Source organism: Sylvia atricapilla, chromosome 4 (assembly GCF_009819655.1).
Source record: "Sylvia atricapilla isolate bSylAtr1 chromosome 4, bSylAtr1.pri, whole genome shotgun sequence".
NCBI lineage: Eukaryota > Metazoa > Chordata > Aves > Passeriformes > Sylviidae > Sylvia > Sylvia atricapilla.
The window spans coordinates 72764245-72777104 of record NC_089143.1 but is presented as its reverse complement, the minus strand read 5'-3'; the positions used below and the strand labels follow the sequence as shown (position 1 = coordinate 72777104).

General features: G+C 39.7%; 1 protein-coding gene across 2 annotated transcripts in view; it reads left to right on the top strand.

Moving 5' to 3' along the window:
* The window catches only part of PRDM5 (PR/SET domain 5), a 58289-nt gene that overhangs the window by 31518 nt on the left and 13911 nt on the right, over positions 1–12860 (top strand). For both annotated transcript variants that reach the window (XM_066318431.1, XM_066318430.1), the window contains exons 13-14: positions 1105–1198; positions 12137–12222. In XM_066318431.1, coding sequence (XP_066174528.1) covers positions 1105–1198; positions 12137–12222 — 180 coding nt within the window. The remainder of the gene's footprint in view (positions 1–1104; positions 1199–12136; positions 12223–12860) is intronic.

Genomic DNA, 12860 nt, shown 5'->3' with positions numbered 1-12860 from the left:
CTGAGAAAAGTCAGTTTAGGTATTGCCACCGAATTCAGATTGTGAGAATTGTTTAAAAACCTCATGTGTGTACTGCTTGCCATACAGTATGTGCTTCACACATACGTGTAAAATTGGAATTGCTTTTGCTTTGTGCTCCTGTCAGACTAGGACTGGCTGTGTTTGTGAGCCTTGTGATTATACTGTGCTGCTCCCAGAAATCCTTTTGGTATTTGAGTGTTTTGGAATGAGTGAGTAGCTGTCTGTCTGGTATATCCCAGTGTTGCTGCTGGAGATACAAATGATTTCCAAGTAACTGTGTGCTAATCAAGAGGAGTTTAGCACTCATATCTTTAATGTCAGGGAATGAAAACAGTGCAAGTCCATCCAGTTTTGAAATGAGATCTCATTTAGTTTTGCTGCAGCATAAAATGCACTATGTGAGACAGGTTTTTTATGATGTAATGAAGAATTTTGTGTCATTTCATTGTCTTTCATCAAAGCAAGAATTAATTTCCCTATCTGAAGAGGGTCACGTGCTAGCTCAAAACCCAAATAGTCAGCAGCACATATAACTGAATGTGTTATCTTTCCTATCTCATTTAAATTCACACTTTTTAATGAAGTCATCAGAAATTCTCCACTAAAAAACAGGCACAGTTATAAGGAGAAGAGTACCACAGTTATAAGAAAACGTGATTCGACAGACTGATAAAACTTCAGTTCAGAATTGGGTGTTGAAAGTACAGAGTGAAAAATGATAGTGACCTTGTGTGTAATTGATTTCAGGGTGATTTTGCTGCTGACCACACAGGTTGGATGGGAGAGTTTGTAATATTGTTTTTTTCTATTTTGAAATAATTCTTCTTATGTCAGTGAGGCTCTCTAGCCCTAAAGGCTTGATTTCAAAACACAAACTCAGTGATCTAGTGCTGGAGGTGGCTACAATGTTCTTTTCGTGGTCAGTTCTCTAACACCTAGAGCCAATTGGATCCTTTGCCTGGTGTGATGGTAAAATACATAATGGAGGTCATAGCATTCGGTGTCAATACTACTAACTATTCCATATTTCCCTTTTTTATTTAATGCTGAACAGTCATTCTTGTCTCTCCCTTCCCCACGCAGACTCACACAGGAGAAAAAGAGAAGATTTGCCCGTATTGTGGACAGAAGTTTGCAAGCAATGGAACACTGAGAGTTCATATTCGAAGCCATACAGGTATTTGTTATAATGAACAGAGAAGACTTTCTAAATCTGTAACGAGGTATCTCTATGTCTGTACAAACAGACAGATTTACAGGTAGGCCTAACACAGCGTCTTTGTCAGGCATTTTACCTGCTCAATGTGTAAAAGTTGTTGTCAGGTTTCATTTTGCAAGTTTACGCTTTTGTTGGAATAAGTGGCATCAGGCACCTGAAAGAGGTTTCTTTGTGATAATTTGTTTCCAACGTAAAATGGTGTAGATTTGCCTTTGGCATGACATTTTTTTTTCCCTTTGCATAACCAAGTTTGGCTTGCAGGGAGCTGACAGTAATTTCTGTGTGCTGCTGGTGTTACCCATCAGTTTGGATGGAGCAAAGCCCCAGTTTTCCAAGCCCACAGTGCAGACGGCTCTTGGGAAAATGCTCTGGAGATGTCCAAGTAAAAATGCTTTTCACATCTGTGCTGCTACCAGTTAGATATCAGCTCTCTCAAGCAGGCTTTCCTAAATTTAGGAGTTGGGCTAACATGGGTTTTGTGAAACCACACACCAGGGACCTCTGACCTTGAGTATAGAGCCCTGCAAAATTTGTAACCTCTGTTGTAGGAGGCTGTGACATTTTGAACTTACTTGAAGCAGAAAGGCACTGAAGATTTCTAGTACCTTTGTAAATTAAATGCAGGGGGAGAAACTGCCTTGCCAGGAGATGGTACAGGTTGGAATTACAGCAATATGGACTGTGGAAACAGTTTATGAATGAATAATGCTGCAGGAGGGAAACTTCAAGGCCTCTTTTTTTTACTTATGGAGCTAGAAGCAGTCATTGCTCCTAATTCAGGAAAAAATATCTTGCTAAATTCATTAATAATCTGTGATAAAAAAACTCTGATCCTTTCCTTGACAACTTTGCAGGGAATTTCTGAGCAGTAAGAAATTTTCAGTTCATCGAATAGTGGAGCCACAAACTTACTTTATTCAGAGATGAATGTTTGGTTTCTACATGTTGCAGTGATTAATACTTCAGGGTATTGGTATCTGTTAAATTCTTTGGGTTTGAATGAATCGTTTCAAAACTGTGCCATCCTTTTCCTCCTTGGTCAGACTTCAAAGTATCACTTTGCATTCTGAGCTAGAATTGAAACAAGCAGCCACTGTCTGTTTTCAGGAGATGATTCATCCTTCTGAATAAGCCTTGAGCTTTTGGTGCAACTCAGCAGTCCACCATAAATGTAAATATTGCAAAGACTCTTGTCTTAGTGATTACAGGTGATGAGGTTTGAGGTCTGTATCCAGACATCTGCATTATCCCATTTTCTCTTTGTGGTCAGCTAGACTTTGTTTTATTATCTGCTTTGTGTGATAGGTTTTGTTCTGTATGTACAAAATAAATTCAGTAGGGATTATTTTAAAAGAGAGCTGTGCATCGCTTTTTGTCCTCCTTATATTTACAAAGTTATTCTTTAGAGAAGCTGAGGTTCTAGGGTACCTCTCTGGTTCTGCTTTGGAATTGTATTTTTGATATGCTTAATAATCCATATACAAAAAGGGAAGCTCAGTGGGGTTTTGTCTTTTATTTAATATGCAGCATATGCTCTTTAATGTTGTTCCACTCAGACATGCATGCTTCCTGGATAAGCAATTTTCTTCCCTCTTCTGTGTTAGAGTAAGACTCTGTGAATGAGCCCAAACAATACTTGGCTGTTTGCAGTGACTGAGCTGGTTTGGGGTGAGTGAACATGTCTACATGTGCATGTACAGAGGGAAAGGGGTGATGTTTGCCTCTGAACCTGGAGTGTTGCTCTGTAATTCATCATCTGGGGTTCAGCCTTGGCATGACACAGACAGTGCTCTGCAGGTCAGCTGAAACACTAGAGCACATTCTCCCTCTCCTGTATCCTGTTGGTTTATGACTTCTTAGGGTCACAGGGAGCTGGGGGTTAATTCAGCAAAAGAATCCTTTGACTGTGATATAAATTCCTTGGCTTGTTCATAAATTGTCAAAGAAATACTATGGTCTGCTCCGTGGGCCTGAAACCCGAGGGCTGGGAGGTTAATTGCTTCCCTGAAGTTTTAATCAACTTTCAGTGTTAGCAGTTTCTGGCTGTGGTTTGTGCAGCTTCTTAGTTTCCTTATGCATATCTGCTTAAAGGTGTTAATTGCTGTGGGGTGTGTGTGTGCCTGTGTGATCTGGGTGTAAACACACACACACATTTTCTGTCTGCTTCTGTTGCCTGCCTAATTAGTTGAGTCCTAATCCCTCCCATCCTTGGGATGTAGCACATCAAGGTGTGCAACAGTGAAAGTTGTTCTGAAGTGGTTTATATTTGCAGGTAAATTTCTTTTAGAGTTAGGAGGATTAAGGGATTTAACGGTAATTCTGTCCTTTGTACACTGTCCTTTCCCTACTGTTATTTAAAGACTGATGAGGAACAACTAATGACCATAAATGTCTTCTAGAAAACTGCATGCAAATATCGGTTAAAATATAACCCTATATTGCTTTTACCATCACAGTTAGTCCAAGTCCTGATAATGAGCCAGTAAGATAACTGTAACTTTACATCTGTCCTAGACGTTCTCTGAAAAGATAAATTCTTCAGTTCTATGTCATTTGAAAGCCATGATTTATTGTGTCATTCTTGTATGTTCCATGCTCTGCTAGGTGAAAAAAGCAGCTTTGTTTTTTTAAGCATGGGTTGAGAAGGTTCTTTGCAAATATACTTCCATGTGTATGAGTAAAAGATAAATGCCAAGAGATTACATTAAAACACCAAAAAGCATTTGGACCACAAATCTATCCTTCTATATCCTTTGTGCCAACACAGTTAATCTTACTTTTACAATTTATATAAGAAGAGATTTCTTTATAAGATTTAAAAAACATATAACTCTAGGTTCTGATTGCCTTCTTGAAATACTTCCTTCACTGAGAACCTGCTGTTAGGCACCTGATTTTGCCATTGTAGTCCCATTTCTACAACTTAACCAAATTTTTGAGCATACGTACAATCCTTCTTAGGTCCCAACTGTCTAAATGTTCAAGTTCAAATTTTGCCCTTCTAAGAAAAAATTCCTGGGCAAGCAAAATATTAGTGGTGGAGTTATAATAATAAAGATCTTTGGTTTTTAACTGTAATTCAGTCATCTCTGAACACAGAAGACTAGGAAGTAGTTGAAGGAAGTAATGAGTTCGAGTGCAGGATAACTTTAATTTATTATGGTGTAAAATACATCACCAAAGGTTTAGTAGCTACACAAGCAACTGTTTGTTCATGTACATTATGATGTACAGTGAGGATCCTGATTCCAGCAGATCCTCTGCTAAATTACCTGACAAGTAATTTATATTTTCTTACATAGGAAAAAAGATAAAAGGCAAGCTTGAAGGAACTTCCTCTCACATGCCAATGAAGTATGTGAAAGAATGTATCTGTATCTAGTCACTGAACAGCTTACAAATGTCTACAGATAGGTTCTTTCTATTAATAACTTATAAATGATCCCTCTTTTATCTGCCCAGTTTAAAAAGGAGCTTGCAGAAGGCCTCAAAGGTAGTGACTCTGCGTTTCTGAACCTTTCAGTTTATACATCATTGTCTTGTTCATCTCCAGACAACAGCTAAATTTTTAAAAATACCTGTGAAGTTTCATGCGGCTGTCAGCTTCTTGTTGTCTGTTCACCCATGAATGAGGAAATGTTCTTTTGAGGGGTAGGTTATTTGAGTGAGATATCTTCAGATCAGATGGGTTACTGATTAATGCATGTTCTTTAAAAGACTTAGTTGACCATTGGGTTCACTGAAGTAATAGATGTTACATTTTCCATTCATAGAGAAATCAGATTGTTTAACTCCACTGGTATCTGGAAAGAATGGAACTAGTTTGTTCTTTCAAGCTAAGTCTGTTTTTTATTTATTACTTAAAATCACGTAAAATCTTGATATCACTGTAGAACTGATGAGAGCCTGTAAGTAAGTAATAATGGTAGTTCATGCTTTACTGCATGGATTCAGTGTATTTTGTAGGGTTTTCTACTAGACTTTATGATTCATTTAGTGGCAAATAGCCAATATCTCAATTATATCATGGTAATTTTGAGGGACCAGATAGGGCAAACATTTTATTGGTTTTAACTAGAAATAATCTGAATTCTTGGAATAAACCCTAAACTTTGCAGAAAACAAACCACCTCAGCTGTGAAAATACCACTTCCATACCTCAAAAATTTAAAAGACAAGTAATAGAAAAAAAATGTTTCAAGCCTTCTGCTTTTTCCTTATTTTAAAAGAATAGGATTTGAGGTTTTTTCTTATTAAATATGTGACTATTTTTCGTGGATGGAAAATGCACATAGTTGATTTGCATGAAACCAATTCTAGTTCTCCCTAGTGCCTAGAAAATGAGTGTTGGAGCTTGCTTAGAAAGCATTCATAAATACACAAACTTAGAGTTATTCATCATCAGTGAGGAAACAAACCACCTGAAAAAACAGAGGCATTTAATCTCATGTCTTCAGAGTCTGCCAGATTTGAATGCTGGTTAAAATGAAGTATGAAATGTCTCTAATTGCCCCATACCTGAGGAGTGTTTCTCAGAGCACAGGACTCTTCTCAGAGCAGTTATCCCTTCCTTTATCTGGCCCACTATGACTATAAAATTACCTGCACTTTGGTGTTTCTGGGTCTTGTCTCAGCTGATGTCCTCGAGTATTTTATCTTTCAGATCACTAAGTTACTTAGCTCTTGGCATGAGAGAGCTTGTTCCTGTGTGGGGACTTCTGTACCTTCTCAAGTGCTACGTTTTGAGTGTTTAGTGGCTGAGAAGGAGGCAGGCCAAGGATTCTGCACAGGCCAGAGCACTTTTTATTGTCTAGTCTGGATTAAGACTAGTCGAGATGTCATAAGGAAATCAGCTCATTGCTGCAGTTGGCCAAACTTCTTGATTACTCTTCCGTTCTTTTCCCTCCCTGGAATTCCTGGTCAGAATTACAGAACTGCCTGAGAGATGCAGGGTATTCAGTGCTTTGGAGATGCTACTCAGGATTTAGAAAATAGCCACCTCTCCACGAGAGGAAGTTCATTGTTTTAAAGAGGTATTGGTTTTGTCACAGGCCTGCACACCGAAGTGCTGAAATTTACTGAATATTTTCTTCACTTGTGAATTTTTAATCTTTACTCAGTGATTGTTTCCTGGCATTTTCTAATTGAAGTTCTGTTGGAATCACTGGGTTCATTGAGTTCCTGTTCAATTTAATTTTGATTCCTGGTGAAGTCCCTTTCCACGTGGGAGAAATTCAGATCTGTGTATTTTAGGTTTATTTGTGTTTGTGTGTACGTATTTGCATGGAGCATCAACTGGATAATGTTCAGTTAAGGATGCAAAGTTGTTCATTGAATGGGAACATTGTTTAAGGGCAAGAGCAGCCGAGGATAAATGTATGAAGCTGTCAGGTGCCCTCTCTGAGCAGTGTTCTAAAGCAGATGTCAGAGATTATGATTTTGTTACATCCGTTAACCTTTTGCCCATCCTTACTTGCCGTTGAATGCTATCATCGCCCCAGATTATCTCTGCCTGAAAAAGCCCCCTTTAAATTCCCCTTCTGGGCTGCCCTGTGGATCATCTGGTAAGGAGTGTTAAATGTGCGATCCAGATGGCCTCCACATTCCTCCCCAGGTGAACTGTGCTGTTCCACCGCAGCTGGGCAGTGGTGGAGGCTCCTCTGTAACCCTCTCCCCTGCCCCAGGCTGGAGTTAGGACTTCAGAAAGGATTGTGCTTTGCTGTAACTCTTCTGAAGGCTGGTATTTTGAAATGATGCACATATATATATGTTTATACAGAAAAAATATAATAATTTTTATTTAAGAAACAACCTTCTAATCCAAATAATAGTTCACCGTCTGAAAGGGAGCTGTATCTAAAACATGGGAAATGGTCTGTGGAACAGTCTGAGGGACCACATTGCTGTAATTACATTTGTTAATTTTATAAAGAAAACCAAAGAGAGGAATTCCTTGAGGTTGCATCTGCTGCACATGATCAGATGTTCAGTGCAGTTTGTTGTGGGCCTTTTTCTGATCTTCTTGAGTGTTCACCAAAACCATTGATGCGGAATACCCCAAGTGAGCAGAGACATATTAAAAAGTATATGGAAAAACCCCACCTTGATGATTTCGCTGCATAAATCAAATTCTTCGTTCCGTAACTGCGCAGTTGAGTTCCAGTAAAGACAGCAAGCCAGGGAATCCTGCTTGAAGGCTCAAATGAATGCCTGAGAATTGTATTTGGGTGGCTAAGCAAACTGCAGGGGAACAAGGACAGCAAACAGGACTGCAGATTTCACAGATGAAATAGAAGGTATGCCTGGGTGTGGTTTGAAAGAGCAGTGAGTCTGTTCCTTTGATTTGCTGGGCTCTTCAGACACTTGTGTTGCAGTCTCTTCAGATTAGGACCGTTTCTCAGGTGAATGTTTCCTTTTTCATTTTTCTCATCGGATGGGAATGCATTACTCACCTGTAAAGTGCATATTTGCTTAATCTTATTTGAGATCATTGTTTTGAAGTAATCACTAACATTGGTGCTTCTATCACCTAACTTGAGAAACAGCTCTTTTTTTTTTTTTTTTTTGTGGCCAAGCTGACTACAGGGAGTGCAAAATAGAGTGTGAAAATAGCAAAATAGCAAAGAGTATGACCAGTTTGATTAACTGTCTCAAAGTCCTTATTCAATGTCTGGCTGTAGCCAGTGAAGTCTTGAAATCTTCAAAAACTAATGTATCTGTGGATTTGCTTCTTAATTGTTTTGTGTCTGAGTTTGGGAGATCTGTGTGCTAAACTTAGTGTAAATCCTGCAGTCAGTACCTCTGATTGCAGATGTCTCATGGGAAACTGTCCTGAGTCAAACCAGAATGGGAGAATCTGGTATTTAACTTCTTCAGCTACGTTAAGGTCCACTAGGTATTGTGATCTCAGGCTAGAGATGGAGGGGGGAATAAAATGTCAGTTCTGTTATGACATGGTTTCAGATCAAGATCCCATATGTTTTTCAATCATGGAATTGTTTTTCATAATCCTTGTATTAAGGTTAAATTTATTTTTATTATGTTAAAAGCTTTCGGGTTTTGTTCACGCAAAATCTGGAAGTAGAATGTCTAGACTTTGAATTAGGCTAAATCCACTGCAATTTATCCCAGGATTATTTATTTGGGGTTTTTTTTGTACAGAAGTGCCATTAATGTATTGAGCAGTTCATTCTGGAACAGCAGGAACATGAGAGTCAGCTGTAACTTGGGGATGAAGCTAACAATTGTTACATTTGACTTGCTTGACTGTTCTGGCATTTTCATGGAAGCAATAGTTTTGTTAGAAAGCTGACTTTAAAAACACCCCAACATAAAAATACTTCTATATTTTAATATATATATAGCTATATATAAAAACCAGCTTATATAAAAATGCAGAGTGCAAGTGGCGTAGTTGTTAGTTGGCACTGACTTCACTTAAAGTGCACCCCCTCTTAGTATGGTGTTGCCAAAAATTGACACCATCTCATAAATGTTCTTCTAGCTGCAAATCCAAGAAGAAATTGTAGCTTATCGTAGTGGAAATTCTTTCTCTTTGATTCTTAATAACTCCCTCTTGTGAAGACAAGAAATAGAGGTTCATGACTTGCAAGATATTTAATTTGCTTGTCTTGGTAACTCTTAATCTCCTTGTTAGGGATCTGTTCACTTTCTGATCAGAGTTCTGCTTCTGGAAATCTCCACAATTTCTGGTGCACAACCTGAAGTTTATTACTGCCATGTTTATAATGGGGTTTTGGCAGTCCTTGTCTGGCTGTAGATGGATGTGAAAGCCCTGATGGATAGTGTCACTTTCCCAGGAGCTTTTATCACATGGCCCTTGCTCTCCAGTTTGTCTCAGTGACAATTCTAAACTTTGTGCAAGCACAAACCCCTCTCCTTTGTGGACACTGGCAATAGTTTTCTATGAAAGGGTGCACTTCAGCAAGCCTTCACATGTGGAAGGAATATTTTTAGCATTCATTCTCTCAAATCTGTCTTTTCCTTTGTTGCCCTCTTACTCCTTGTTCCTGTTTATCTTACAGGACTTAGAGTGGGACAGAGACTTTCCCTTGGGGAACACCTGCTTCCCAATAGTCTCCTTGAGGAATCTGGAATCATTTGGATGAGAAACTGTCTGGTAGCATGAATGATGTTTGCCTAGGCTGACTCAGAAGCAAGGAAGGAAGTTAATATTTTCCAGAGATAGAGAAAGTGATATGTAGAGTTGTAATAATCTTGCCAGACAATTAGTAAGACATTTATAATAAGAAATCTGCCTGTTGCTGGCACGGATATATTTTAAGTGGCCCACCGTTACTTTTGTAAAAAGCCTAAAACCTTTTGAGGCAGAAGATGTGTTACAAGTTTAAAGGCTGTATATGCATGGGGTAGATGCTTGTGTAAGCACCAGGACACTTGACTGAATTCTAAGGGTGTGTGTGGCGTCCTTTCAGCCACTGCTCCATGCCATCCCCGGAGTCTGGCCTCGGCAGGACAGAGCCCAGCTACCCGTCCTGCCCGAGGGGATGCCTGCAGTGTGCTCTGGGCACAGGGCTGGGGTCGGTTCTGTCTGCTCTCAGTGGCCTTGTGGCTCCTTCCCCCGCGCTGTGTCCCATTGGCTTCAGGTCAGTGTCCTCACCTGCCCTTTGCCTGCCCCAGACCCTCTACTGAAGTTCCCTCTCTTTGCCTTCTCCTGGCTCCCCGGCTCGGGGGGCAGGAAATAAAACGGGCTGTCCTACTTAACCCAAGGGACTTGTCTCCTCTGTGTCCCCGCCGGCGCCTGCACATCCCCGGGCACCGTGGGCACTCCTGACACACGAAGCCACACGTGTGGGCTCCAATGGGGAGAGAAAATAACACAAGTAAGAGCTGCAGTGAAATTACTTAGGAACATCTTTTCAGTAGTTTCACCGGCAATTATTGACACAAGTGCATGAGAGGTTTATATAATATAGGAAAACAAGATGGCTCCTAGTTTGAATGTCAGGTCAGAGCTGGCATTCTGTAGTAACCTTGAGTTTTGGAGTAGTGAAGGTTTTTGGCAGCGGACAGTTTGTAACAGCAGCTCCAAGCCTGGCTTTTTCAGGTATGACTCGTTGATGTGGAGTCATTGTTGCCCTCTACTGGCATTTTCCCTCATCAAGCACCACGGAGATCAATCCCTGGTTGATTTCAGAGGGACGCTGTTCATCTCTTTCAGACAAATTCAAACCCATCCTTTGAAGGCCGAAGTCTTTCTCTTTAAAGAGACATGAGGGTGGGGGAGAGAGGAAGGAGGGTACAACTCCTACCTGTCATTGCTCATCTGCTTACAAACTGCTGAAAGCTTTAAATTCTCCATTCAAAAGCCCCCAGACATAAAAATGTCAGCTGCATTAATTAAATGTTTGAGTACTGACAGCTGTTGGAGTGTTTGAATTTCGGAGGCATGAATTAAAGGCATCGAGGGTCAGGAGAGAGGATCATATATCAAACTGCTCAGTGAAAACACAGCTCTGACACAGAGATGGTTGTCATCGTCCAAAAAAAAAACCCCTAAACCCCAATTCACACAGTTGTGCTTTCTGAGACATGACAGAACACAAGAGAGAAAAATATTTGTGTTTAGAAGTGCCTTGCTGGCCAGTCTTGTGCTTCAGTCAGTCACAGTTACCTGTGCAGGAGTAAGAGACAGAAAAGAACGAAATAATCTGTCTGCAAACTCGGGGAGGGTGGCCATCCTCTTCCTTCAATACTCATCTGACCTCGGGTGCTCTTGAATCTCTACACAACGTGTGGATATGGAGATTTCATGTCCAGCAGTGACTCTGAGTCTGTATCTTAGGGATATCAGTGAAATAGTGTGGTTTGGGGTTTTTTTAAACTGCAAAATGTAGTTAATCTTACTTGCCTATTTTACAAGATGGAGTATGGGTGTTAGTAAGTGCTTGACATTTGGTCTGTGTTAAATCTAGAGGTGCAGAAATACCTGTGTGAGCAGAAAGCTGTGCATTGACTTTAAAAGCAGGCTTTGCTTAACTTGTGACTAACCTTTATTTGAAAAGACACCTTCAGCATTATGGTTGTGTAGAACAAAATCCATTTTGTTAACAGAAAATTTTCTATCATAATTTTTTCGACTGTGTTTTGTAATGGAGACAACCTGATCTTTACTTTTAAAGTGCTGTATGCCGGAAAAACTGTATACAGGAAGCAGTAGACTCAGATTCCAGTGTATTGCCTGAAGAGTTAAAAATTAAAGTACATTTCTTCCAAATGATGGTGCTCAGAAACTCTTTACTGCTTGTCTCTGAACAGCTCGGTATCCACATTACACTAATGTGAGTTTGGGAAAATTGATGCCAAATGACACCAGTGTAATGGAGCATTAAACAAATACCTTTCAGATATGGGGTGCTGCAAGGGAGATGCTAAGATTGTTTCTGCTTCTCTCTCAGTCATAAATTGGGACACAAATATTGCAGAGACTTTTGATTAACCAGCTTCTAACACAGATACAGCATTATATAAGAGTGGATTTTGTTTTTCATTGCGATTCTGACACCCAGAGGCCTCTAATAGTGACCAGAAGTGAAACAGAAAAAAAATATTTGGGAGCAGTTAATGCCTAACCATAGAAGTGACCATGTGTAAATCACTGTAGAATGTGGTTTGAGCAAGGGCATTAGGTGTTTTATAAGGCTGTCTGTGTGTATTCATATATTGTAGTACAAAGTTAGTCAGCAAAGAGGAATATTTTGATCCGGCACTGCATCCCACTCAGCAGGATTATTTGTAATTTTTCTAAAGTTTAAATCTGCTCTTTGAAGAGAAAAGCAGTTGAGTTTGACAAAGAGCTGTGCCTTCATCCTGTGAGGGCCCATTTCTGGGTTCTGATGCTTCTCTTGTTCTCAGGTGAGCGTCCTTACCAGTGTCCTTACTGTGACAAAGCTTTCAGCAAGAACGATGGCTTGAAGATGCACATTCGCACCCACACCAGGGTAAGTGCCACACAAGGACGAGTTTTTATGGGTCCTTGAGGACTGTCTGTGACTCCTGTGGTGAAAACTAATTAATTGCTGTTTGTGTAGAGATTAGGCTCTGCCAACCAAGGTGTCTTATACCTATCAAAATAAGAGGCAAAGATTCAAGTCATTAACTTATAAATTCTAATTAAAACTCCCTTAAGCTTCTATTTTTTCTGTGTTTGATTTCTTTTATGTTGAAATAACAGCTTTACTAACCTCTCAATTTAACCCGTGGTTATTTATAGATATAAATTAATGTTGTTTACTGACTAAACAGTTCTGTAAAGGCTTCACTGTTACTGAAACTTCAATATCTAGTGATTTGATTCTTATTGTGCCTGTAAAGTCCAGTCAGAGTGAGCTTTTCTAGAGGCTGTACTTCATTAACTGATGACAATTTTTATATAACTTTTATTCAACTGAGAGCTGTTTCAGCTCACAGAGATCAGTGCAGCCTTGAGGCCAAATCAAGGAAATTCTGCATCTACTGGGAAATAGGAAAGGTGACATTTAACTTCGTAGTCTCCATGTGAAAAATGGGCACACAGAATTGCTTTCTAAATAAATAAAATGAAGAGCTGTTTAAATTTCTGCTGTTCTGTGTGGGTCTT